The 26491-nt window shown below is 37.4% G+C and overlaps 1 protein-coding gene across 7 annotated transcripts in view; it reads left to right on the plus strand.

The window, feature by feature from the left end:
- RPS6KA3 (ribosomal protein S6 kinase A3) overlaps positions 1–25698 on the plus strand; it is a 199319-nt gene extending 173621 nt beyond the window's left edge. For all 7 annotated transcript variants that reach the window (XM_060292161.1, XM_060292163.1, XM_060292165.2 and 4 more), the window contains 12 exons: positions 54–142; positions 339–403; positions 480–582; positions 2536–2660; positions 4262–4387; positions 7711–7800; positions 9756–9914; positions 11970–12131; positions 15952–16028; positions 16782–16899; positions 19495–19635; positions 20282–25698. In XM_060292161.1, coding sequence (XP_060148144.1) covers positions 54–142; positions 339–403; positions 480–582; positions 2536–2660; positions 4262–4387; positions 7711–7800; positions 9756–9914; positions 11970–12131; positions 15952–16028; positions 16782–16899; positions 19495–19635; positions 20282–20404 — 1378 coding nt within the window. In that variant the 3' untranslated portion in view covers positions 20405–25698. The remainder of the gene's footprint in view (positions 1–53; positions 143–338; positions 404–479; positions 583–2535; positions 2661–4261; positions 4388–7710; positions 7801–9755; positions 9915–11969; positions 12132–15951; positions 16029–16781; positions 16900–19494; positions 19636–20281) is intronic.
- Positions 25699–26491: the final 793 nt, after the last annotated feature.

Here is a 26491-nt window from a genome sequence, read left to right on the forward strand (position 1 = left end):
AAAATAAAATACAGATACCTCCAAAACATAAAATATATGGATTTATTATTTAGAGCCAAACTTGGGATGCCACAGTTTTTGAGTCCTGAAGCCCAGAGTCTTTTACGAATGCTTTTCAAACGAAATCCTGCAAACAGATTAGGTAAAATTTTTAATTAATTTGTTTCTTTTGTGTGTTTGTTGGTGTTTGTTTTCTAGGGGGGAGATGGATATTTGTGTTTGTTGTGGGATTATGAAATAGTAGGACAAATGTTAAAAGTGAAGACTGAATAAACAATATATATATTTATCCTTGAAATAAAATTACCATTTAATCAAAACTAGTCAATTTTTGATAGGCGCAGGACCAGATGGAGTTGAAGAAATTAAAAGACATTCATTTTTCTCAACAATAGACTGGAATGTAAGTATAGAATGAAAACTTGCTTGAAATTTTTTTTATAATTAACACATGTCTAAGTCTCTTATTTTTCCTCCAGAAACTGTATAGAAGAGAAATTCATCCACCTTTTAAACCTGCAACTGGCAGGCCTGAAGATACTTTCTATTTTGATCCTGAGTTTACTGCGAAAACTCCCAAAGGTAAGGAGAAAACGTGAAAACCCAAATATAAGACAATATATATTTTTTTCTTGTTCAATCAGAAAATCTTATCTAGTATAACTCTATATACTGTCCTCATTTTTTCCCTTCATACACTACCCCTGCTGTAATAACTAGATCATTAGTAAATCCTTTATAGCATTTTATAGAAGTTAAGATCCTTGTTAAATCTTTTAGCAAATTACGTTGTACCTTAAACTTCCATACAATTTGTGTGAAAAAATTATTTGGTTGTGCGTTTATTTACCTGTAGCTATGTTCACATGAAATACTACAGCATAAGTAGTGCCCTTTAAAATTCTAATATTATATGGTATTCTGGAAGTACTTACAAAGTTCAAATCCCAAACATAACTTAAACTTCATGTGAGGTGTGATAACTTCAAAATGATTCATATCCTGTATCAGGCTTTATCCTAAAATTGCACAAACAGTGACTATTAGAGAAGTGATCTTTGAAATGGTAAGTTGTATTTCATTCATTAGTGTGTGCATTATACATAATGGTGTTTTTCACTCTAATGTTCTCTCATTTAGGTGTATCAGATCCCAGGTTTATCATTGACAGGCAAATAAATAGAAAATGTACTTGCGTGTATTTCCCATAGAGTGTATCATTCAAACCTTGCTATAAAGCTTTACAGCCAAAAGTCTAACAATCTATATTAAGCATTGATGGGTGTTTATTTTTGTAAGGCAGCCTTAGAAATTTGGATTAACACATGAACAGAATTTTATCAAATGTATAGACAGTGATATGCATAGAACTGATGATATATGGTAATGTTTTACTTTGCTTTCTCAATACAATTTGTCCTGATAGAGGAAAAATCTTAGAATAGAGCAGTTCTATATTATATTCTGCCCAGATAGGTTCTCTTAGCAGAAGTCTTCAGTATAATATTGTCACATTGATGTAGAATTCACTGAACAATATATATTGCTGAGAATATCAAGCTGATATTAAAAGAGAACTTTATGTGGAGTTGATGTTTAAGTAGATTTACCTGTTTTTTGCTTGCCTTTAGCCTTTATAGTATGTTTATAAATATTAGTATGCCTAATTGTATGTTTATATTTATGAATAACATATTATTATACTTGTATTATTTCTTTTTTAGTGAGCATTAACTGTATTGTGAAAGTATTTTTCTGTTTTTGTTAATGCCAGTAGATTCCACATAAATAATTTGAATAACAATACATGTCACGTCATAAAACATTTTAAGGACTACGTACTGTGATCGTCCTAGTGTGTGTGTGTGTGTATATATATATATATATATAAATTTGATCTTTTACATGTATAATAATTTTATCTTCAGTTTAGATTTCTAGATTCTGACATTATGTGTTGAGACCACTGGACTAAATCCCTTTCTCCTAAATTATCTGCAGATCAACCTTATATCTCCCCCTAACCGGGAGCCATAGCATTGTTAGGTTATTATTTAGGGCTGCACTGTCCAATGTGGTAGCCAGTAGCCATATGTGGCTGTTTAAATTTAAATTAATTAAAATTAAAAATTTTGTTTCTTAGTCACACTAACCACATCTCAAATTCTCAGTAGCTACATGTGGCTAGGGGCTACTGTATTGGGCAGCACAGATAAAGAAAATTTCCATCACTGCAGGAAATTCTTTGGGACAGTGCTAATTTAGAATATATTAACCCAGTAATTCATTAATTTAGTATATTCTTCAAATGAATTAGCAATTTTCTGGGCTCTGAGGGACTAGGATGTTAGAGTTTTGATGGCAATAAGCCATCAGGACAGATCTGATACAGTGCCTTACTTAGTTATCCTGGAAACACTGGATACCTGAGAAGTGGAATTCCAGAATAAGTGAGAACGCTCATAATGTTGACAATTCTTCCCTTAATTACCTTTCAAAGCAATTACTTTCTTAGTAATTTATTATTCTTTTCAGATTCACCTGGCATTCCACCTAGTGCTAATGCACATCAGCTTTTTCGGGGGTTTAGTTTTGTTGCTATTACCTCAGATGATGAAAGCCAAGCTATGCAGACAGTTGGTGTGCACTCAATTGTTCAGGTGAGTGAATGTCTAAGTAATTTTAAATTTGAAGTGTTGTAAGATACAGTTCATCGTGTGGATAATTATGTTAGATTTGATCTGCTGACCTTAAGTGAGCAGCTTAAAATACATTTTATATCATTGACATTACTCTTAGAAACTCCTTTCATATACCTTTGAAAAGGTTGCATGCGCCAGAATCCTGGATACCTATCTGACTTGAAAGTAGAATTCTAAGAGAGTTGAGATAAGTATCACCATCTCGTCTCCTGTGCCTTAGAATGTTTATTGGGCCTAATTTGTTTCATCCTCTGTCTCTGTTAGATCAGCTGTGGTGAGCTGAGGTCTCCTAGTTCACTGATACTTTCGAACAGGGGTCAGCGGACTTTTTCTCTAAGGACCAGATAATAAATATTTGAGGCTTCGTAGGCTATATGGATCTCTGTTGCGACTACTCAACTCTGCCATTGTAGCACAAAAGCAGTCATAGATTGTATGTAAATGAATGAACATGGCTGTGTGCCAATAAAACTTTGTTTAGCAAAAACTGGTAGTGAACCAGATTTGGCCCACAGGCCATAGTTTGCCAACCTCTGCCATAGAAATATATAAGAAATAAAAATAAACTTAAATTTTAAGTTTTCCAAGTTTTGTGTCCTTGTTCTTTTGGAGCCCCATTGTCATTAGGAAGAAATGGTTATGGATACTGCCTTAGGGTACCTCCCTCCTTATCCCATCTGTTGATCAGAGTGGGAGAAAAAGGAGCTACAGAAGCAGGTTTCTGAGTGTGTGTGTGTGTAGCAGGCGACTGCACTGCTAAATTAAATGTTATTAGAGGAACACAAATAGTACAAACCATTAGATTTATTTCTTCCCATCGTAGTATCATGGAAAGATAAATTTAATTCATCTTCTTAATCATAGAGGGAACTAGATACATCTTTTGAAGCACTGAATTGTTTTTAGGGTATACTTAGTGCTTGAATTTGCTTGATGATTAAGTTGCTTTTGCGCTAAAGTTTTTTTCACAAGTCAGTTATCTTGCTTTCCACTTTCTAGAAAACCAATTTAAGCACTGTTTTTTGAACAAAGTTCATGTTGAAATAGTCTGTCCCTTTTACTATGACAAGCATGTGATGAATTCTATAGAATGTATGTTTATGATTTCTGTGCGGTGCATCGGAGAGACGAATCCAGATGTTCTAATTCTGAATCCTCCTAAATCTTTTCTTCTATACCAGAGGTTTCAAATGTCTCCCCGTTTGCAAAGGTATTTCAAAGACCTATAGCCGTTTGGGGAGTAGAATGGGGCATAACCACTGGCAAGGCTGTCGGCCCCTTATCACGTAGCTCTGTGTTTCTTGTTGTACATATTCAGTTTTTTCTTTTCAACATAAGCTTTTTTTAAAGGCATATTTCTTGCTGTGCATTGTATCGTAGACACTTCAGAAATGCACAGTTGTAGAAGAATATATGCGAAAAATTCATTTTTATTTTTACTAAATTCATTTATATTTATAGTTAAGGCCAACAGTGCATGCTGAGTAACATGTTTCCCTATTATGTAATGTACCAAAGTCATTACAGGGCTCTTCATCAATTTATAATTGTGTTTGTAGCAGTTACACAGGAACAGTATTCAGTTTACTGATGGATATGAAGTAAAAGAAGATATTGGGGTTGGCTCCTACTCCGTTTGCAAGAGATGTATACATAAAGCCACAAACATGGAGTTTGCAGTGAAGGTAAGTGTTTTTAGATTTCAAATGCACCTCTAACAGTTCTTATTCATGCATGCTAGTACCAGTTAAAAATTACAGTCTTCTTTGGTAAGTGTGCCTTTTGTTATAAAAAGGTAAGGTGATATAAATGTCTGGCTAGTGATCTTCAGGGATCTTAATCTGGAACCATAGATCCTCCTATGAGCTCAAAAGGTAAGGCAGCATACATCCAGTTTGCGGAGGGCAGTACCACTTTACACCTGACCTGGTTTTTAGTAGCACCCCGTGTACTCTCAGAAGTCCCCCGTTTATGGTCAAGATGTCAGGGAGTTCCTCGGAATTATATGCCAAATTTTGTATGTTTACATTTTTATGGCAAAAATGTTCATACCACCTTTCACATTTAGAAGGATCTGTGAACCAATAAAAGAATAAGAACCACTGTCATAAAATATATTATCATTAGCTGTTTTAAGTTCGTCAAGCATCCTAAGACAGTAAAGATTTTCTAAGCCAAAAACCAAGGCACATACCTCTATAATAAAGTTCGAGTCCAAACCTTTAGTTATAAGTGAACAAATACAATATTCAAGTTTCTGCCTTTTCACTTCTTGAGTTGGATGCCTCTGCTCTCCCATCACAAACAATTCAAGTAATGTCTAAAGCTTTCAACTTAATTTGAGCCTTAGAACTAGTCTATAACTATGGGTAGCTCGTGTTTAGTTAGTGGGGAAAGTGGCATTAATTATTATTACTTCTATCCTTCCACCAGTCTGTCCATTTATCTAGATCTAATATGATTTTACTGTGTAAAAGTAAAAATAAATGTGCTTTATTTATGCATAGCAAATATCTGGGAGGACACACCCAAAAATGGTTGCTGCTATCTTAAACTTGGATGTAATTGTTCTAAAAAGTCATCAGTGTCTGTAAGGCATTCTGTCAGTTATAAGGATGAACCATAGAAATACATTTTAATTTGCTCTTCTACTCAGTGAAATGTGGGGTACATAGAAATTTTCAAACTGCACACATGAAAGGAGAGAATGTGAATAATGTACTTGGTAGGCAATCTAAGAATGTATCTTGCCTCCATAAACACATCAGAAAAAAGCAGAAGTGTCCTGAGGCCCCCTTCAAATTATAGAAACCAGGAGCAGTATACCAAAACCTTGAGAACATCCTCCAGCTATATGTGGATTCTTGTGACTTAAATTACATCCCTAAAACCAATCCCAGCACTTGATTCTACTGAAATTACTACATATCTAAGATTCACAAGCAGAGTGATGGATATAATGTAAGCTGGGCTCAAGATTAGCAGATCAGAGAGAATGTTGCCCAAAATAAAACCTCCCCAATTCTCTGGTGGTCCAGTGGTTAGGATGCCACGCTTCCACTGCAGGGAGCACGGGTTCAATCCCTGGTCCAGGAACTAAGATCCCACAAGCCATGTGATGCAGCCAAAAAATAAGTAAATAATAAATTTTTAAAAATAAAATAAAACCTCCCAATGTGTTCTGGTTTTCAAAAGACTAACCCCAAATAATCTCCCTTGAGTCAGCATGTCTATTCCATGGACCTTTCTTCTTAATCATCCATTTGCCTGATTCTACACTATCATTTGCAGTTGATCACAGTGGACGCCTGTATGTTTGACTTACCTGTTCTCCAAATAAAGAACTGTTTTCACAACTAAATCCATTTCAGATAGCAGATTTGGCTCATATTGAGAGTTGCAAGCTCTTTCCTAGGATGCTGAAGCGTTTGGGTATTTATTGCATACATAATTACTAAGCTGTTTTAAAACTGAAAGTATGAAGGTCACAAAATTTATTTCAGACTACATTTTGGATGAAATGAAAGGAAAACTTGTTGCCTTTTCTTTTTTCTTTTCAGTTTTTTTTTTTTTTTTTTTTTGGCTGCATTGGGTCTTCGTTGCTGCACAGGCTTTCTCTAGTTGCAGCGAGCGGGGGCTACTCTTCGTTGCGGTGTGTGGGCTTCTCAATGCAGTGGCTTCTCTTGTTGCAAAGCATGGGCTCTAGGCGTGCGAGCTTCAGCAGTTGCGGCATATGGGCCCCAGAGCACGCAGGCTTCAGTAGTTGTGGCTCGCAGGCTCTAGAGTGCAGTCTCAGTAGTTGTAGCGCACGGGCTTAGTTGCTCTGCGGCTTGTGGGATCTTCTTGGACCAGGGATCGAACCCGTGTCCCCTGCACTGGCAGGCAGATTCTTAACCACTGTGCCACCAGGGAAGTCCTTGTTGCCTTTTTAAAAATATAATGTTACTTTAACAGATGAAAACGTTAAGAGAAGTATTTTTAAGAAGCAGGTGACATAAAAGAGTTGGAAAGCTAAATTAGTATTTTAAAGGGCTTTATTGTAATAATTAAACTTCATTCTAGCCAAGTAGAATTCTAGGTATGGTATTCTGCTTAGCTTTCTGCCTAGCTTCAAAAATAAAGTTTGTTCTACATAACTGTTAATTTTTTATAAGTAGCTTACAACTGATGGGATATTCCATTGAAGCATTTTATTAAAGAAAGTAAATTCAATAAACAAATGCTAACGGTGATATTATAAATACATCTTGCTCTTAATTATCTGTATTGATAGGGGTTAGAAGTTAACTGAGGGCTTCCCTGGTGGTGCAGTGGTTAAGAATCCGCCTGCCAATGCAGGGGACACGGGTTTGAGCCCGGGTCCAGGAAGATCCCACGTGCTGCAGAGCAACTAAGCCCGTGTGCCACAACTACTGAGCCTGCGCTCTAGATCCTGTTAGCCGCAACTACTGAAGCCCACGTGCCACAACTACTGAAGCCCGTGCTCCGCAACGAGAGGCCACCGCAATGAGAAGCCCACGCACCACAATGAAGAGTAGCCCCCACTTGCCGCCTAGAGAAAGCCCACGCACAGCAACGAAGACCCAACACAGCCAAACATAAACAAATAAATAAATCTTATTTTTGTTTTTTTTTAAAGTTAACTGCGTTCCCAAAGGTGTGAGACATTGAAGGCTGGAAGAAAGATACGTTAACTGTGTTCTTGGTACCTTTTCTGGAGGCTTTTGAGTTTTTATTAAATCCTAAACTTGCTAAAAACTTAAACTAGACAGACCTGGTTTGAATGTGACTCATGGCGTAGAGTTTACTTTACAGCCTTGCCATCTATATCAAGACTGGCTTTCAAATTTTGATTAGACAGTCTGGCCAGGTACTTGAATAAAAATGGTTGATAAATGGCTTATAAATACAGTGTTTACACAAAATAACACCTAAGCCTGTAGCTGTAAATACTTAACGTTTATACTGTATAGTTCATGAGATTTTATGATAAATATTTGCCTTTTAGATTATTGATAAAAGCAAGAGAGACCCTACAGAAGAAATTGAAATTCTTCTTCGTTATGGACAACATCCAAACATTATTACTCTAAAGGATGTAAGTAGATTCTTTAACGTAGATCATTTGACTCAGTTGTCTAACTCATATTTGGAATGTTTTCACATATCATGTGGTAGACAAAGAATTCGATATAGTGAGTAAAAAAAATAAATTAGAGGCCAACATATATAGCATAATTCCAGTTATAGAGAAAAATGTTTAGTTAATTTTTCTGCCTTTAAGAAAAAAAAGTATTACGTTATTGCTTTTAATATCAGTATTTACTGGAACACTTGGGTATTAATTATGTTCAGGATTGACAAGTCTCAGGCTCCATAGGCTCCCCAAACTGTCTTCCACAGTACTGCCAGAGAGAGCTGTCCCTTCTATCTAACCATGTTACTTCCCTGCCTACAGTTCATGTTCCCCATCACCTCTGGTCCCTGCATTCCTCCATCTGTAGTAGTTTTCACACTTCCTCACACACCCTATGCTCCAGCCATGCTCAAGTATGTACAAATTTTTCTTAACATACCTCGTTTTCTTCTGCTGCTCTGTCTTTGAATTTATGATTCACTCAATTGAGAATGCCATTTCCCTTTTTTGCCTGGCTAACTACCACACAACTAAGACTTGGCTAAGACATTACTTCCTTCAGGAATCCTGCCCTGCCCATCACCACCCCCCAGACAAGTGAAGTTTCCTTTCCCTGCTACTTATAGCTTTCATCATAATAGGGGTGTTGGAAAAGGGTGCGAACTCCTCAGGCAGCATTAAGTCCTCTCTTGCTCATGGTGCCCACATAGGCTGAAAGGCCGTGTCTGGGTATTGTAGACCAGAAGTGTCATGTAGCCAGCTAAGCCAGAGGACTCCTAAGGTAGCTTTCACCTCTGAGGTTCTGTGAATACCAACGTTTATCCTCCCTTCTCCTTCCTAACTGAAACTCTAATTTCCTCAGAATAATTTATCACTGTTCATTGTTAGAGAAGAATGTTAAGTTAGTCCCATTAAATATTTCACTTAAGTGACTCTTTAATTAATATAACCTCCAAGAATCCAGCCAAGTAAATTAAAAAGGAAATGTAGAAAACACTTTCTCTCAGCCTTACCTGGGGAACTCCCTAAGCTGTTGCTATTTTTTACATCTTTGCTCCTTCCTTCATTTCAAATTCCAAAGTCTCTAAAATTATCCCCACTTTTGTTACAGCATCTCCAACATTTTTTTAAACTCTTATTTCTATGTCTGTTTCTCCCTACTAGAATAAAAACTTTGAGGGCAGGTACCTTGTTTTCTCCATATTTGGGGCCCTAATACATGGTACCTGTTAGGGAGCTAAGCAAAGGTGTGCAGTAACTCTATGAGAAGAGGGGAATAAAAGGGCCTGAAGTTTAAGGAGAGGGTTATTTCAGTTTGGGAGTGCCTAGAGTACAAATCCAAAATTACAGTGAGCTTTCTTTTTTGACATTAGGAGTAAATTGGTATGCTTCTGCGTGGTTGAATGGAATTTCTCTTTGCTACTTAATCTTCCTACTTAGTTCTTGCCACAGCTTGTCTTTCGATTTAATCAAAACCAGAATAATTCTTTGTACTGTATGTATAAATACAGAAGTTCTGCAGTTGCAGAAGTTCCAGGAAAATCACAGCAGCATGTCTTTCTACCAGTCCCTCTCATCATTAGTAGGTAGAAAGATCAAGAGGAACACACCCTAAGAGCAGAAGTTCAGTGCCCCTTCGGATACCATACCCATACTTATTTTGATTGCCATGAGTTAAGGTTCACGGAAGGAAACTAAAGGTTATTTTTCTGACATTCAGTCTCATCAATTCCTATTTTAATATCTTTATGTGTATAAAATTGTTTGCAAATTTTATATCCTTCATTGGTTGTGATAAGTAAAATTTTCCTTGTATATAAAGTGAGTTTTAATTTCTCTTTTACTATGCCAAACTGTGTGCTGAGCACATGTAAAGCTTCACATAATTTTTTACATTTTGCTGTTAAATGTTACAGGTATATGATGATGGAAAATATGTGTATGTAGTGACAGAACTTATGAAAGGGGGTGAATTGCTGGATAAAATACTTAGACAGAAATTTTTCTCTGAACGAGAGGCCAGTGCTGTCCTGTTTACTATAACCAAAACTGTTGAATATCTTCACGCACAAGGGGTAAGTCTTTTTAACGTTTTACATATATACACACACACACACACATATATGTATAATATCTTATAAAATTTGGTATAAAATACCAAATACTCTTTTTCTTACCTTTTCTTTCTTAATGTTTGAGCTGAAATTACAAAGGTAGAAGTTAGTTTATGCCTGTAATGAAAAATATATTAGCTTAATTATCCTACTGTTCTTCCTCTATGTAGACTTCTCCCATTGAGCTTGAAATTCTTTTTTGTTTCCTTCTTTTCTTAATTTAATTTAATTTTTTAACTTTTTATTTTATATTGGAGTATAGTTGATTAACAATGTTGTGAGAGTTTCAGGTGTACAGCAAAGTGATTCAGTTATACATATAAATGTATCTGTTCTTTTTCAAATTTTTTTTCCCATTTAGGTTGTTATATAATACTGAGCAGAGTTCCCTGTGTTATATAGTAGGTCCTTGTTGGTTATCCATTTTAAATATAGCAGTGTGTACATGTCATGAGCTTGAAGTTCTACTTTGAAATTTTAGCTTGTTTATAAACATTAAATTTTTATGCTTCCCAAGAAGTGAGTGAGAGTTTGTGACCTGGAAGATGTAGCACCGTTTTTGCTAGGCCACTGTGTACTTTTGAGAACTGGGCCCATTTCGAGTTTAGAAGTGAACCAGAGAGTCATGGGTTGTATTCACTTATAAAAGGAAATCCTTCAAACAGATGAGGCCAAATAGCCACCTGGTTTCTGGATGGTGGATGCTTTCCTCCTTTCTTCCTGCATATAGATTTTTAGTAAGTGGCAAAAAAAAAATCATATTTTTAAAAGAAGAGAAGTCTGGGAGGGAAGGGGAACAAAGGAGAGATGAGGGGAGGAAGGAAAGGAGGACAGCAGAGGAGTGAAGAGGAATGGGAAGCAAGAAAAGAATAAGAGATCTCTTCTTAAGGAGTTTATTTTCAGTACGTTATTCTCGTTTTCTTTGCCCCTAGAAGCTAACAAATGAAATGTGTTAATTTAATTCTAGAGCTTCTTGACTTGTAGCTGCTCAAGATTTGCCTAGTACTGGGATTGGAAATTGGTAGAACTCAGTTTTCACTGAAGAATTTGTGAGTTTGCAGTCATCTAACTCTTCTATGTTCTTTTCTCAGTGCCTCAGCAGTAATTAGTTATTAAAATGTTCTGGAGAAATAGTGTTCCGGATGTTAGGACCTAAAACTGAGGTTATTGATTAGAACATAGACTCAGAATTTGGTGATGGAGGAAACACATAAGTCTAATAAGGAGTGTCAGAGAGGCTTATGATAAAAGAAGTATTCAAGTAGGTGATTAAAGGGGGAAAGTAATACAAACTCTAAAGGAATGGTATCTTTTTGTGTTTGTGACTTTGTTACTTGGATATCAAGTAGGCAGTACTTACGTAAATCTGGGAGTTTTTTTTCCTTTTTACTCCTAAAACCCATGCCTGTTCCATTGAGCCTGTCTGTATATGTTTGTTGTATTCATCCCTTGTACACGCCATTCCCTCTACTTAGAATGACTACCCCCACTCTTCTGGCTTGTTCATTCTGTTCTTCAGATGTTGGATCAGTTGTTACCTCCTCTAGAGACCCTTCCTGACCCGCCCGAGTTATGCCCCATCTCTCACCTATTTATTCTCTGCCTCCCTTACTACTAAGTTCCTAGCATATAAAGGCAAGGATCTTACAGGTCTTGTTCACCAAAGTATCTGCAGCTCCTTGTATAATACCCTGGTACATGATACACATTCCATAAATATTTGTTGAACGATGAATAACCTGGAGACAGATATTACTGCTATTTGCATTTTTCCTTAATCCGCTTACTTAATTGGACAAAGAGGGGGAAGGTAAGTACTGTTCTTTCTTCCTCCTCTCCTTGCCCCAGTTCTGTGTTGCAGTTATATTACACTGTCAGCATTTTATAATGTTGGGATAATGTAAAGGTTGGTACCCATCATCTTGTTAAGTGCATTGCTTGACAGCTTGTGAATAAATAATTTTCCATAATGGAAATGTATCATTAATGCACCTCTTTAATTTGTATTTCAATTAGGTGGTTCACAGAGACTTGAAACCTAGCAACATTCTTTATGTGGATGAATCTGGCAATCCAGAATCTATTCGAATTTGTGATTTTGGCTTTGCCAAACAGCTAAGAGCAGAAAATGGTCTTCTCATGACTCCTTGTTATACTGCAAATTTTGTTGCACCAGAGGTAATTGCGAAAGAGTTTGCTTGCAATATTTCAGTATATTTAAAAACTCATTTACTGTGTTTAATATAGAATAGTTACTAGTTGTTTAATTGAAGAGTTAGTTACTGAGCAAATAATTAGAATAAAATGTCAGCCCTTTTTCTTCTGTTGGTAGTTCATCCTGTCATCAATCCAGTACTACCTATAATGCTTTTCCCGCTCTGACTTCTGTCTTTCTGCATAATCACACATCTATAGCTAACTACTATCACTGACACTTCCGTGCTTGTCAGTGCATGGAGTTAAATGGAAACTAGCTTATTCTTCCCCTTTCCTAACACCCTTCGAATTTCCTGGTTTTGTCACCATCTTCCTTGTATTTCTAAGGCTAAAACACCATGGGCTCTTCTTGTCTTTAGCTGTATAACCAGGTACCATCTCTTTTATCCCCTGCAACCGGTTCGGGGCTCTTCTGTTCACAGAACTGCCATCCTAGCCCCTGCTTCCCTCACCACACCCCCAGATGACTGCCGCAGCCTAGGTGCGCGTTGCTTCCTTTTGTCGTTCTGTGATCAGTCCACAAAGAAGCTACAAAGCTGCTGAAGTCTTCTTCAAGCACTGCTTTGATCAGGTTGCTTCTTTTCCTAAGAAATTGCAGCTCCCTACTGTAGCAACTCTAAAATCCACTGCTTTGCCCTCAAAATTTCTTGCCTTTTGATTATCACTGTGTAAAAAATTGTAACTACAATAGTTAATCCTAATATAGGGCTTATGTGCCAGTCACATGTATTAACGGATTTCATCCTCAGAGATATAATTTATATATAATAATTCATTCTCATTATAACTTATGTGAGGTGAGTACTTTTATTTGCATTTTATAGGAAACCAGGTGCACAGTGAGGGGGTGATGTCATTTGCCTGTGGTCAGATCTAGATCTGAGCCCAGGCAACCTGGCTGCAAAGTCTATGCTTTTACCATGTGCTAGATATTTCACAAAAATTGTAATAGTTGATAATGTTAAGATAGTTGGATCCCCCCTCTGTTTTCCAAACTTTTTGTAATTTTGTTACTTTTTAGATAGAAAAATATTTTTTAAAGATTATTTGAGTCTGTTCTCCCAGAGATACTAGAACTGATGAGGGACAGATTCTTTTCTTCTTTGTCCACATATCCACAGCCTCTGACACACATTGGTGTCCAAGCGTGGCCCCCTAATCCAGCCATCTAATTTTTCCTCATGATTGTTTCCTGCTTCATATAAGCAGTCTGCTTCTTGAAATCACCATGTAGCTTTTATGCCTTGGCACACTGGAATGGTTTTTGGAATGTTTTTTGCTTTAGACCCTGCCTCTAAATTCTCCTTCAGGAAATCTTCAGTGATCATACTGTCCTTAGACCTCTTTAACTCTTTGTCTCCTCTTTACCATTTAGTCATCTGGGTTAAAACTTTAAAGTCCTCCTGAAATCTTCCTTCTCTGTTATTTCTCCACATTTAGTCTGTTGCCAAATCCTTTCCATTCTGATTCCTAAATATTGTAGACCCCTTTTCCCTTACCCCATACATCCAATCTTTTTTTTTAAATTTTATCTTGCCGTATAACATACAGTAAGATATATTTTTTAATGCTTTTCTTTTTAAAAAAATTTATTTTATTTACTTATTTTTGGCTGCATTGGGCCTTCGTTGCTGCAAGCGGGCTTTCTCTAGTTGTGGAGAGCGGGGGCTACTCTTCGTTGCGGTGCACGAGCTTCTCATTGCAGTGGCTCCTCTTGTGCATGGGCTCTAGAGTGCAGGCTTAGTATTTGTGGCACATGGGCTCAGTAGTTGTGGCTCGCGGGCTCTAGAGCATAGGCTCGGTAGTTGTGGTGTGGCACATGGGCTTAGTTGCTCCGTGGCATGTGGGATCTTCCTGGACCAGGGCTCAAACCCGTGTCCCCTGCATTGGCAGGCAGATTCTTAACCACTGCACCACCAGGGAAGCCCTATACATCCAATCTTTACTAAGTCCTTCCCATTTTATCTTTATGTCTTCCCCTTCATGTCCTGCCTTACAAATTGCCTCCTGTGAGGTGGCCTGTCTCCATTCTCTCTTCTTGCCAGCATTTCCTCTATGCCTTGAGTTATCTTTCTGGTATACACATCCACTTATTTTATTTTCCTCTTTAATGCTTCAATAACATCTGATTGCCTGCAGGGAAAAAAATCTAGATTACTTAACAAGCTTTTTATAAAAAGCTCTTCAGTGAACTCCCTAGCGGTCCAGTGGTTAGGACTCAGCACTTTCACTGCTGGGGCCCAGGTTTGATCCCTAGTCGGGGAACTAAGATCCCGCAAGCTGTGTGGCGTAGCCAAATAAATAAATAATTTAAAAAGCCCTTCAGTCTCTCTAGTATCCCCTGTCTGGAAATCTGGCCACACTGAACTTGCCTGGCACTAAGCAGGCTCTGCTCTCTTGCCTCTGCCCTTTGAGTGTCCTCTGCCCTCCCCCACCTCTTCACTTTGCCTCCTGAATTCTTACTTATGGGCCCAATACAAGCAGGCTGCTCCTAGCTTTCCCTCTCTCCCCATATCAAGAATGAATTGCTTCCTCATCTTTGTACTCATATCCTTTACACATATAGTTTTGTTAGAATACTTATCATGTTGAATTGTTAACTATGTATATGTTTATTTCCTTTGCCAGATTCTGATTTTCTTAAGGAAAACCATTGTTTTGTATTTGTCACAGTTTTTTTTCCTTATTGAAGTATAATTGCTTTACCATGGTTTGTTAGTTTCTGCTTTATAACAAAGTGAATCAGCTATACATATACATATATCCCCATATCTCCTCCCTCTTGCGTCTCCCTCCCACCCTCCCTGTCCCACCCCTCTAGGTGGTCACAATGTATTTGTCACAGTTTATGCCTGATAATAGTTGGTGATTATTAAATGCTTGAGTAAATCAAATTATATATATATATAAAAGAACAGTTTTGCACTATACCATTTATACTTAGTTATATGTTTTCTTAATTGTTTTATGTTAATCGTTTCTGCAGCCCCATACAAAATATAAATACATTTAAATAAGAAATTTACCTTCAATTTATTTTTATAGTCCACTGTGTGCCACAGCAGCATTCAGTAAATTAATTTGAATATCAAAATTTAAATTTATACAATTCTCACCTATGAACGTGTCTGACATAGGTCCATGGCCAGAGTCCCAAGCAGTTGTTAGTTCACCGAGAAGGAAATAAAGTTTTAAGCTTTAAAATGCCGGGGGCTTCCCTGGTGACACAGTGGTTAGGAATTCGCCTGCCAATGCAGGGGACATGGGTTCGAGCCCTGGTCCGGGAAGATCCCGCATGCCGCGGAGCAACTAAGCCTGTGCGCCACAACTACCGAGCCTGAGCTCTGGAGCCCGCGAGCCACAACTACTGAGCCCCGTGTACCACAACTACTGAAGCCCACGCGCCTAGAGCCCGTGCTCCCAACAAGAGAAACCACCACAATGAGAAGCCTGCACACCACAACAAAAAGTAGCCCCCGCTCGCCGCAACCAGAGAAAAGCCCGCTTGCAGCAACGAAGACCCAATGCAGCCAAAAATAAAATAAATAAAATAAAATAACTTTTAAAAAAAAGATTTAAAATGCCAAAAAAAAATTAAATTTATATATATGAATTAGTAGTAGTAGAAGGTTCTAGAATAGGATTACTATATTGCCTTGTTTGTTAATCATGTTCTGTTTTTCTTGTGTGCATTGATTTAGGAGATATAATTCAGTTCACAGCCTATCCAAATCTATATAATAAACAGCAGTGTGTTAATACTAATTTTTACTTTTTCTAGGTTTTAAAACGACAAGGCTATGATGCAGCTTGTGATATATGGAGTCTTGGTGTCCTCCTCTATACAATGCTCACTGGGTGAGTATGTACCATATGTTGTAAGCATTTATTTATCAATATTTTGTTTAAATTATCTAGGTTTATTTTTTCAATCTCTATGTTGTAATATCTTTCCTTCCATATTTTCTCATCTTGTTTAATAATACAATCCTATCTCCCTCTCTCTCTCTCTCATATTTATAGCTATATCATTACTGTTTTCTGTAGTGTAGTGTTATTAATGTCTTGAGGTCATAAGTTGATTTTTTTCCATATCTTTTTTGTAGTCTAGTTATGTCATAAACATATACTGTTTTTTTGGGTTTTTTTGCGGTACGCGGGCCTCTCACGGCCGTGGCCTCCCCCGTTGCGGAGCACAGGCTCTGGACGTGCAGGCTCAGCGGCCATGGCTTACGGGCCCAGCCGCTCCGTGGCATGTGGGATCCTCCCGGGCCAGGGCACGAACCCGCGTCCCCTGCATCAGCAGGCGGACCCCCAACCACTGCGCCACCAGGGAAGCCCCATATACTCTTTTAAATATTTTATTCTATAATGTGTCATATCTTATTTATATTATTGTGTATTAAATCTAAATTAATATTTCATAACTTATATCTTGACCTGGTGCTTTATGAAGCTTCATGTTGTTATTTTTTTACTTTAGTAGGTTTTAATAAAGTATTACATTAAATGAACTACTTAGAGTACTTTTGGTTACTGCAAATAAATATAAAAATTACCAACCAAAAAAGAAGTTTTATTCATTAGCATTTTAATTCTATTATAAATTAGTTACACTCCATTTGCAAATGGCCCTGATGATACACCAGAGGAAATATTGGCACGGATAGGAAGTGGAAAATTCTCACTCAGTGGTGGCTACTGGAATTCTGTTTCAGACACAGCAAAGGTAAGTATGGCTTCCTATTAAAAGCTTTTGAGAAAATAATTTTTCATAATCCCTAGTGAGAAAAAATAATATCAGTTAGAAACTTGTTTATAAAGTTGTATTGCAATGATGTTACCAAATAACTCAAACTCAAAAATTGACAACTAATTTTGTTTCTTTCCCAGAATATATTGGTTTGGCTTTATTATCTATATATCTCAAACTACTTCTTACTGATGAACATGATGAATAATAATGGTGGTGGTCTTCATGATTTGTGTGTCTCCTCTGTGCCTCACACTGCACTTTACCTAAATTATCCCATTTAATCCTCTTAACAACCCTGTAAAATAGGTGGTAGTATCACCATTTCACAGTAGGAAACCAAGGCCCAGAATTTTAGTGTGAACTTATCCTCAGTTATACACCAGGCACATGTGGATGCTCAAAAATAAATAGCTGATTCCAAAGCCCTTGTTCCCTAGAATAACTACACCATTTTCTATTTTTGGTCCATATTATGAAGAAAAGGGTCAATCTTCTTCACAGTAGACAGTAATTTAGTTTTATATGTCTGCTTGAAATCTATTTGGAAAGCCTTTCTCGCTGGAAGACCTGCCATCCCCTGAATAACGCTGATTTGCTTTCTAACCCTGCTCTAGTTTCACTTTTTTTTTTTTTTTAGTTTCACTTTATTTAGAGAAAATTCTTTTTTAAAAAGAAGAGCAAAGTTTTTCATTTCAAAATAAGGAAAACATAGAGGAGATGAGGAAGATACATATTGGTAAAAAGTGCTGGCTCATTTTGCTTAGAGGTGGGTGCTTGAGTTGAGGTGATTGCATTAGTAAATAGGGTATGTCAGAAATTGTTATAGATACTTTTGGCATAGAGATGAAGCCTCAGTTGACCAGCTTAATGCCTGTGTAGATAATACTTAGTTTTGTAACTGTATTTAAAGTGATAGGTTAGCCTTTCCCCTTGTTTAACAATAAAATTTTTTAAACCAGATAATTCATTTTCCTGGGTACTTGTTTACTTTTTTTTTTTTGCGGTACGCAGGCCTCTCACTGTTGTGGCCTCTCCCGTTACGGAGCACAGGCTCCAGATGCGCAGGTTCAGTCGCCATGGCTCACGGGCCCAGCCGCTCCGCGGCATGTGGGATCTTCCCGGACCGGGACACGAACCCGTGTCCCCTGCATCGGCAGGCGGACTCTCAACCACTGCGCCACCAGGGAAGCCCCTTGTTTACTTTTTAATTCATGTATTGAGCACCTACAATGTGCTTAATAAGTGAAGGCTCCAGGGATAAAAGATGTGACTCAGATGGAATTCCTGATCTCAGAGAGCTCACAGTCTAGTTGGGAGATAGCCAAAAATATACAGTACAGTGTCACATGTGCTGTTACAATGCTCTGTTTTGTATGCTAAAGAAGTTCACAGATGATGCTTGATCAGAAAAATTTCAGGGAAAGCTTTCCAGAATCAATGAAGGGATTCACCACGCAGCTTTGGGAAGCAGAAGGACATAGTCCATCCCAGGCTGAGGGATCAGCCCATGCGTGGTCCTGATGGAATGGGAATGGCAGAATGCCTCCAGGGCAGTGCAAGGAGTTTGGTATGACTAGTACCAGGTACACGTGAGAGGGTAGCCGATGAACCCCAATTATGGAAGGCTTTGTTGATCGTGCTCAAGATTTGGAGTTTACTCTAAGTATTGGGGAACTGTTGAAAAATACTAAGCATTGTAGTGATCAGATTTTCCTTTTTCAAGGTCACTCTGTGAAGTAGTAGTTCTTATCCATTGGAGTCCACCAAAAACTTTGTCACGATCGGTTGTCAAGCATATCAAGTAATGTTACCGTAGAAAGTATCAGAGTTTACATACTGCCTGCTTTTTTTAATAAGTTAAAGCAAGTCGAGGTTATCTCTATAATTTTTATAATTTGGTTCTCATTCACTTGCATTTTATTATGCTTTTTTGAGTGCAAGGCAGGTGAGGATGAGATACAAATAGAGCACAAAAAATTGCATCCAGCTCACAGCCTATCTTATGAATGCCATGTGATTACTAATAACGTTTGCTAATTTGTCCAGTTAAGACCTGTGATTACAAGTATAATGTAATACGGTGAATACCCACAAAATTGGGAAGTAGAAAAAAAATAAAAATAACTCTGTAATCTTTGAGGGGAGCATTTAGAGCCCTCAAGTTAATTCCTGTTATTGAACAGTTATGTACTGCTTTTCAGCATTACCAATAGCACAGAAACGTCTTAAGTAGCTGAAAATTACTTATAAATAAATCCACAAAAATGTAGAAAACTCAGAATATCTGAGGGAAAAAAAGAGCCAAAGTCCTTAAAGATACATAAAATGTGGTAAATTTACCCTTTGTAATACACCAAAATTACTGTTACTCAGGGAGGAGAAAACAAAGACCTAAGTTTTTGCTTTTTTTTAAACAAATTGTCATATTGACTAAATTGCTTTGCACCCAAAGGTCTGCTAGTGGGAAAAAATAGTGTCATAGAAGCCAAGGAAGAATACTCAACAGTATCAGGTGCTATGGAAAAACAAAGGTTTAAGTTTATTTTATTATTCTTTTTCCCATTGTAGGACCTGGTGTCAAAGATGCTTCATGTGGACCCTCATCAGAGACTGACTGCTGCCCTTGTGCTCAGACATCCTTGGATCGTCCACTGGGACCAACTGCCGCAATACCAACTAAACAGACAGGACGCACCGCATCTAGTCAAGGTGAGCAGCCCATTTGGGCACTGTGTGCCACATGTCCTCCAGGAGAGATTATGAGACGCCCTCTCCGTACCACAGCACCTTGCCCTTTCACTTTGCCTCTCAACCTGCATCCAGTTCTTGCGTGGGAATCTCTTACAGTGGGTGATTTAGAAAAGAAAAAGTCAAGGCATGCCAAAATAGCATAATAAAACCAGTTTAGGAATGATTTCTGAATTTATCAATCAGATAAACTTTATGGATTTCCTAACTTTTCTTTGTACCTGTCTTTCTTACGCACAACCCAAAGCAGACTCTTGGAGGTTGTCAGCAGTGGCAAAATACAAATTCTAAAACAGCATGCCTTGCTGACTCTCATGGTAAAGGATTGCAAAGGAAAAACAAATTTAATAGTCCTGAGAAAAGTAAGGACTGCTTGTTATGAGCCCACCTGTGTCCTCTCTCATCGATAATTTCAACCTCCCACATTGGCCTCTTCAGTTTTAGTTAAATCAGAGGATTTGACCTGTGTGGTTATTTTCATTATGAGCCTAATAAAATCTATATAAATTTGCATATGAAGAAAATATCTGGGAAAAAATCATTTCATATTCTGTGTACAGGTGACTACCCATTGTCATTATTTGTGACCTTTCTTTCCTGTTTTCAGGGTGCCATGGCAGCTACATACTCTGCTTTAAACCGTAATCAGTCACCAGTTTTGGAACCAGTAGGCCGCTCTACTCTTGCTCAGCGGAGAGGTATTAAAAAAATCACCTCTACAGCCCTGTGAAGTGACCTCAGTGAGATATTTGGTACCATGGTGTAAGCTGATAGCACAAGTTCTGGCGACAGGTAGCACATATCTGAGAGACACCTGCAGGCACACACTGTCCCAGCTGGTACCCATAATGCTGCTGCTCCTGCTGCTCTCCCGCTTTCGTCTCTTCTCGCTTTAAATGATTGTTAGCAGGTTAGATTTTCCTGGAGCTTCGGCTGAATTGAAAATGGAAACATGATGAAGATATATTCACTGAATCAACAAGAAGAATAATGAACATATGAATACCACCTAAAAATACACTGAATAAAGTACTCTACACCACATAGCATTATTTTTATAGGAGATATTTCATGTCCCTTAAATATTCTTTGTTAGTTATAGGGATGGACAGTTTATGTTAAGCACTTAGCTTAAACAATCCGTTTATATTAGCACTGTATCCCTTGTGCCATCCAACATTTTGTATGTTTTTGTAAACAGTTCATATACAGTACATTTCTGTACTGCTTTCTTTAATGTATACATGCCTTGTTTAACTTGGAATCTATTATTAATCAATTGACTATGAATTCTGGTTAAATAGTTCACCTGGATTAACGGTATTGTTGGACAGCCCTAAAAATGGCCGGATTGTAGAACAGCTGTTGAATGTAATACTTCCAAAATGTACATATCTTTCCCCATGTCTGTTTCACTGGTCCGTTCGTTTGTTTCTTAAAGTCAGGTGCTCTGGCAGGCTAACCTAGAGAGCTGTTATGGTAAAGAAAGTTATCATATGTGTGTGGTATGACATCAAGAGTACACCTGTGAAGTTAGTCCATATACTTTGCAACTCCTTAGGGTCTTTTTTCCTTTATTAAGGAAGTAGTCCTTGCACTTTTAATCTTAAATAGTATCCATTCTTAGTAGTTGACATAAATTTGGGATTTTTCCCAATATACATCAAAGGCCTTTAAGAGGCATGGTGAAGAGACTGGCGAAGGAAAATTTAGCAACAGGTCATTGAAGTCCCATTGAATATTTCATGTTTAAATAGATCAAATTGCAGAATTTAGCATATGAATAACAGGATACCTGTTCTTGTATACCTGCAGGAAAAGTATGCTTTTTTGGGGAAAAAAAGTAAATCATAATTCTATCCCATTAAGATGCTCTATATTAAACACTAATTTGAATGTAATAAAGGCCACAGGCCTCTCTATGAAATTGGACTTAAACTTTCTTATTCTAGGGAATAAAACATTCTTGATCAATCATAGCTGAGGTAGGCTAAGTGAATGTTCAGCATTGAGTGTTTTCTGAATTCCTCCTGATGATTTATAGCCATATAATGCTTTCTTTTCTTTTTTTAAAAATTTTTATTGGAGTATAGTTGATTTACAGTATTGTGTTAGTTTCATATAATGCTTTCTTTAACTTCAGAAATGATCACTTTTCATAATGGTCACTGGATCTGCTTAGATTAGAGTATTCATTATCTACATCTAATTTGTTAGTTTCCACAATATCATTAAAGAAACTTCTGCATCCATTATTACCTGTATCTTTGCCAAGCTACCTAGCATACATCAATATGTAATATGAAAAACATATGAGCAAGGAAAAGGTGATTTAACTTATCTCATCAAGAATGTGCCTGAACAGATCTTTCCTAGTCATGTACTAAGTCATTTACATCAGAACTCTTTTTTTCCTGCCAGAAGCTTTAAATCTTCCCCTGAGAGTACAAAGCCAGGAAAGCATGGTTTATCTAAATATCTTGGAAGCCGCTCATTATTCCTTAATTTCTCCTCTGTGCAATTAAAGGGAAAGAGGAAATCTATCATGCCTTTTGCCCAAGTGACACAAAATGATTATTGCATAGAAAGCAAATGTAAGTTTATCTTCTAAATAAAAAATGTATAGGAGGAGGGATTTCAGAAGATCTAGATGGAGAAAGTTTTTAAATATTCTTGAGTATATGGATGCTAACTATTAACAGCTGCTTTCCAATGCCTGGAAAGAAAGCTTTGTTTTCCTTTCTCCTCTATTAAGTGTTCCCAACCATGGTCATCCCAGATTTTTGTCACTTTTAAAATGTTAATGTAACTCTAGGCAGAAAAAAGATAGCATTTTCAGATTTTTGACACTAACACTATTCCATAAGTGCTTAGGTGTATTGCCCATCATCATCTTTTAGAACCAGAAGTAAATGTGTAAATGCTTTTAAATTATCTAGTCCAACTTTCTCATATTGCAGGTAAAGAACCTGAGACCCAAAGCAAAGACTAGAATCCTTAACTTCCCTTTCAGTTTTTTTCCCTCATAACACCGTGCTGCCTTCCCCTCGTATTATCACTCGACCACAAACTGAGCTGTTCAAAAACTATATATTTCCTGGGGCAGTCCTCTACTAGTATATGAATGCCTTCTTTGCCTAGTACAGCTGCCAGTTTTATTGGAGAAAAGCAAGTTATATGTTCACAAAACTGGAGGCTTTCTGCCTAAAAAGCAGTTCACGAGTATAATTTATTTCATCTGTGATTCTGGTGTTCCTATTGCCTTTGACAGAGCAGACAAACTTGGCCAACAATGTGCTCTAAATGTAATGCTTGTGCTGGGATAACCTTTCCATTAATTTCTCCAAGTTCAGTTCCTCCTGGCCCCTATAGTTGTGGTAGTGAGGCCCTTTCCCAGTTAGTCCTGCTGGTTACCAGGGCTTCTCCCAGGAGGTTTTATTTCAATATGAAAGATATTTCAATATGAAAGAAGGAACTAAACTATCAGGCCACTTTTACAAACCTCCTCTTAGCTTATAATCCACAATAATATCCAGAATGGTAGACTTAACATTACCAAGCACGTACTGGAAAATATGGATCACACTACCATGTGTTTTCTAGCTTCCCTTTCAAGTGATGATGCTAAATTAAGGTAAGTTTTTTGTCCTTTTAAGCTGTCGTATAAGTAAGTCATTTCAGCTCCTAATTTATAGATATGTCTTCTAAGTACAATAGACCCTTCACTTTAACAGATCTGATATGGATTCATTTATTCACAAGCAACCCCAAAAGTCCAAAAATATAATAATTTTGACACGGCACAGAATCAAGATGCTGTGAGGCTGGAGACTGACGTGTGGGAAAAGTCACTTAGTGAGTATCTGGAGAGGGTGTGGTGTGTATGCAGTAGAGATTCTACATTTCACACACAGTGGGCTGCAAAGAGCAGGTTTGGGCCAACCATTTCCCAACTATTTTTAAGAAGTGGTTGCTGTTGGGACCAGGGGACATCTTGGGAGGTGGGGCTAGCCTGTTAGCTGTGCCCTGTACCCTCAGCCCAGGAAAGATTTTATGAATGGGCAGCATGGGTTGGGTAAGAAAGAGGCTGGGGTGCGTCCAGCCTCAGGTGAGAGCAGAAAAGCGTTCAAGATTTGGGGGCTTGGTATAGATGTGCATCACCATGAAAGTCAGCAATACACATTTCAACATGGCTTTGATTTTCTCTACTTCCTGGCCTTTATAAATGAGCTAAAATTTTTCAGTCTTCTTTACTAGTGAGAATTCTCTCTTATGGTGGTATCCAGCATTTGAGATTTATGAAGGCATTAGGACAGATATCTCAGGAATGTAAATGGTCAGAAAAGGTCTGCTTTCTGTGACGAACAGATATGATGGGTTCCATGGCTGACCTTGGTGCTTAAACCAGGAGGTTTCAATCCAGTCCTAGAGTTCTGTCCCTCCGAAAGGTCCAACTCCATGTGACTAACAAACTGGATGTATACTTTGAGCCTTATTTAATTCACAGATAAGTTGACTTAACTCAGCATTTTTATTTCAATTAATGAAAATAGTCCTCTTTTCACCTCCAGATTGCTTACATTTTGCTGGTCTCCCCAAGTGACCATTGGTGGAGACCAGCTAATGAAGGAATGAAACTCGCTTTCTTGGGAGTGTGGTATTCTGCAGAGCCACGCTTAACCACTTTTTCTAGTGAAGAATCTACAGAATGATAATAACTAAATATGGATGGCCAAGAAGAATTTGTATCTACAGTGCGCTTTATGTATTTTTGACACTGCTGTATTCTGTGTGATCGAGTGACTTGTAACTGGTTCCAATGTGACTGTTTGCAAAGAATTCTAGTAACTAAGTCGACTTAATTTTCTTAAGCCTTGTATTACTATCAGTCTCACATTTACCACTTTGATTCCAGTCTTTTAACTGTTCATACCAGGGCATACCAAGGGTTGGGATGAGAGCCTACTTCCTACCTCTTAAGGCACTTTCCTCATTATTTTGCCATATAACCTTGAAGTGCATGATAAGCTGTTTAAATGTCCATGATTCTCCCAGAGCAACTAGCAAAGTATATGACATTGAATAGAGATTAGTGGAAAGGAAAATTTAGAGACTAAGTTCAGAGGTGCAAACCTCAAGAAAACCTCTTTAGAGCACATACCATTTGAGTACAATGTATGTAAACGTATGTGAGAAGAGAGTCGCTATAATAGTCCTCTCTGAGTAGATTAGTTCAATATCTAATGGAAGTGAAAATCTTTACTCCTATTATCACTATAGTACTGAGTGAACTGTATACTGAGTTTTTCAAACAAGTACTTAAAATAGAACTTAAATACAAAGCAAGGGCATAAGGATAAAGGTTTTGGTTTGCGTTTCTCTAAGTGTAGTTTACCATCTAAGGCTTTGTTTTTTAATTTTTAAAAAAAGCTTCAAGGTATTGCCATTCCTTAGCATCCTTAATGATTATGGGTGATGAGTTTTTAACTCTTAAAATTACATACCTGTATTATGTTTATCTTAACTCTTACCCTAAGCAAAAGGGAAGGTATACACCTAAGGGATGTAATTATTTTGCATTTTTGGCCATGGGTGGGAAAGGGATGGGTATCTACTTAAACAGTTTTTAAAAAAGAAAAAAATCACAAATATTTTTCTACTATTATATATGATTTTACTTTATACTAGTTTCTCTCTAGTAAGGCATGCCAGAAGCCCAAGGCACCATATCATGAGTTCACATGTATTGTACCTTTTATTGGTGGTTAAATCGCATCAGATGCTTGGCCCTGCTGCCATAATTACGAAATGCTTGTAAAGGATTAAATATCACTGAATACTTTAAATTGTTTTACTTAAGAGTCTAATCTGGGAAGTTTTCAAATCATACTATTAATGTGTAATCAGAGCTCTTTCAGATGTATCCATGAATAATCCTGGAACAATATTGCTTGTATTCCTGTCACAGAACAGGTTTTGTAATCTTTAAAAGAAATGAAAATTTATATAATAAAGTTTCAAATAAATTCATGTATGTCCCTTTATGAGATTATTTCAATTATATGACTGTTAATCCTTCATATTATCAAATTATTCTATCTGAAGTATACATTTATCAAATTGGATTGATAGACCTTAAAACAGGAATGTTTCTGAGTTAATAAGAAGTGCAAAATAATTTTTCTACGCAAAGTCTTGGTTAACCCAAACAGTTTGTCAAATCAGACTCATCAGTCATAGATCGTAGCCAATACCAAATTTGATTAATGATTTAAAGGATACAGGGCGATCACTAGGCACAGGTGAAACAGTCTTCTCTTGGAGAAGTCCAACATTACCACGCTTAGCTCCACAATGCCCTTTTTCTCCCTCATTACGGTGCATTTTGAATTCCAAATTAAAGGACAGTTTCCTTCTGGGCAGTGTTTTCAGAGACATTGTATAAACAAAGGGAGTCATTTGGTTTTGCATCGTCCTCTTTTTATACCTCATTAATTACACAATTTAAATGATGAGCCTCATTCTCCAGCCAACCATGCCTCATAAATTCATAAATTCCAGGTTTTACAATAAGCCATCTCTATAGACCAAGTGCGTCTTGCTACAAGCTTTTGAGAGAGAAGAATTTTTCATTTTCTTTCCACTAGTAAATATTAGCACTTTTAAAATGGAAATTTGGGGAATTCCCTGGAGGTCCAGTGGTTAGGACTCCAAGCCTCCACTGCAGGGGACCCGTTTTTGATCCCTGGTCAGGGAACTAAGATCCCCGCAAGCTGCGTGGCACAGCCAAAATAAATAAAATGAAAATTTGATTGAG

Source organism: Globicephala melas, chromosome X (assembly GCF_963455315.2).
Source record: "Globicephala melas chromosome X, mGloMel1.2, whole genome shotgun sequence".
Taxonomy (NCBI): Eukaryota; Metazoa; Chordata; class Mammalia; order Artiodactyla; family Delphinidae; genus Globicephala; species Globicephala melas.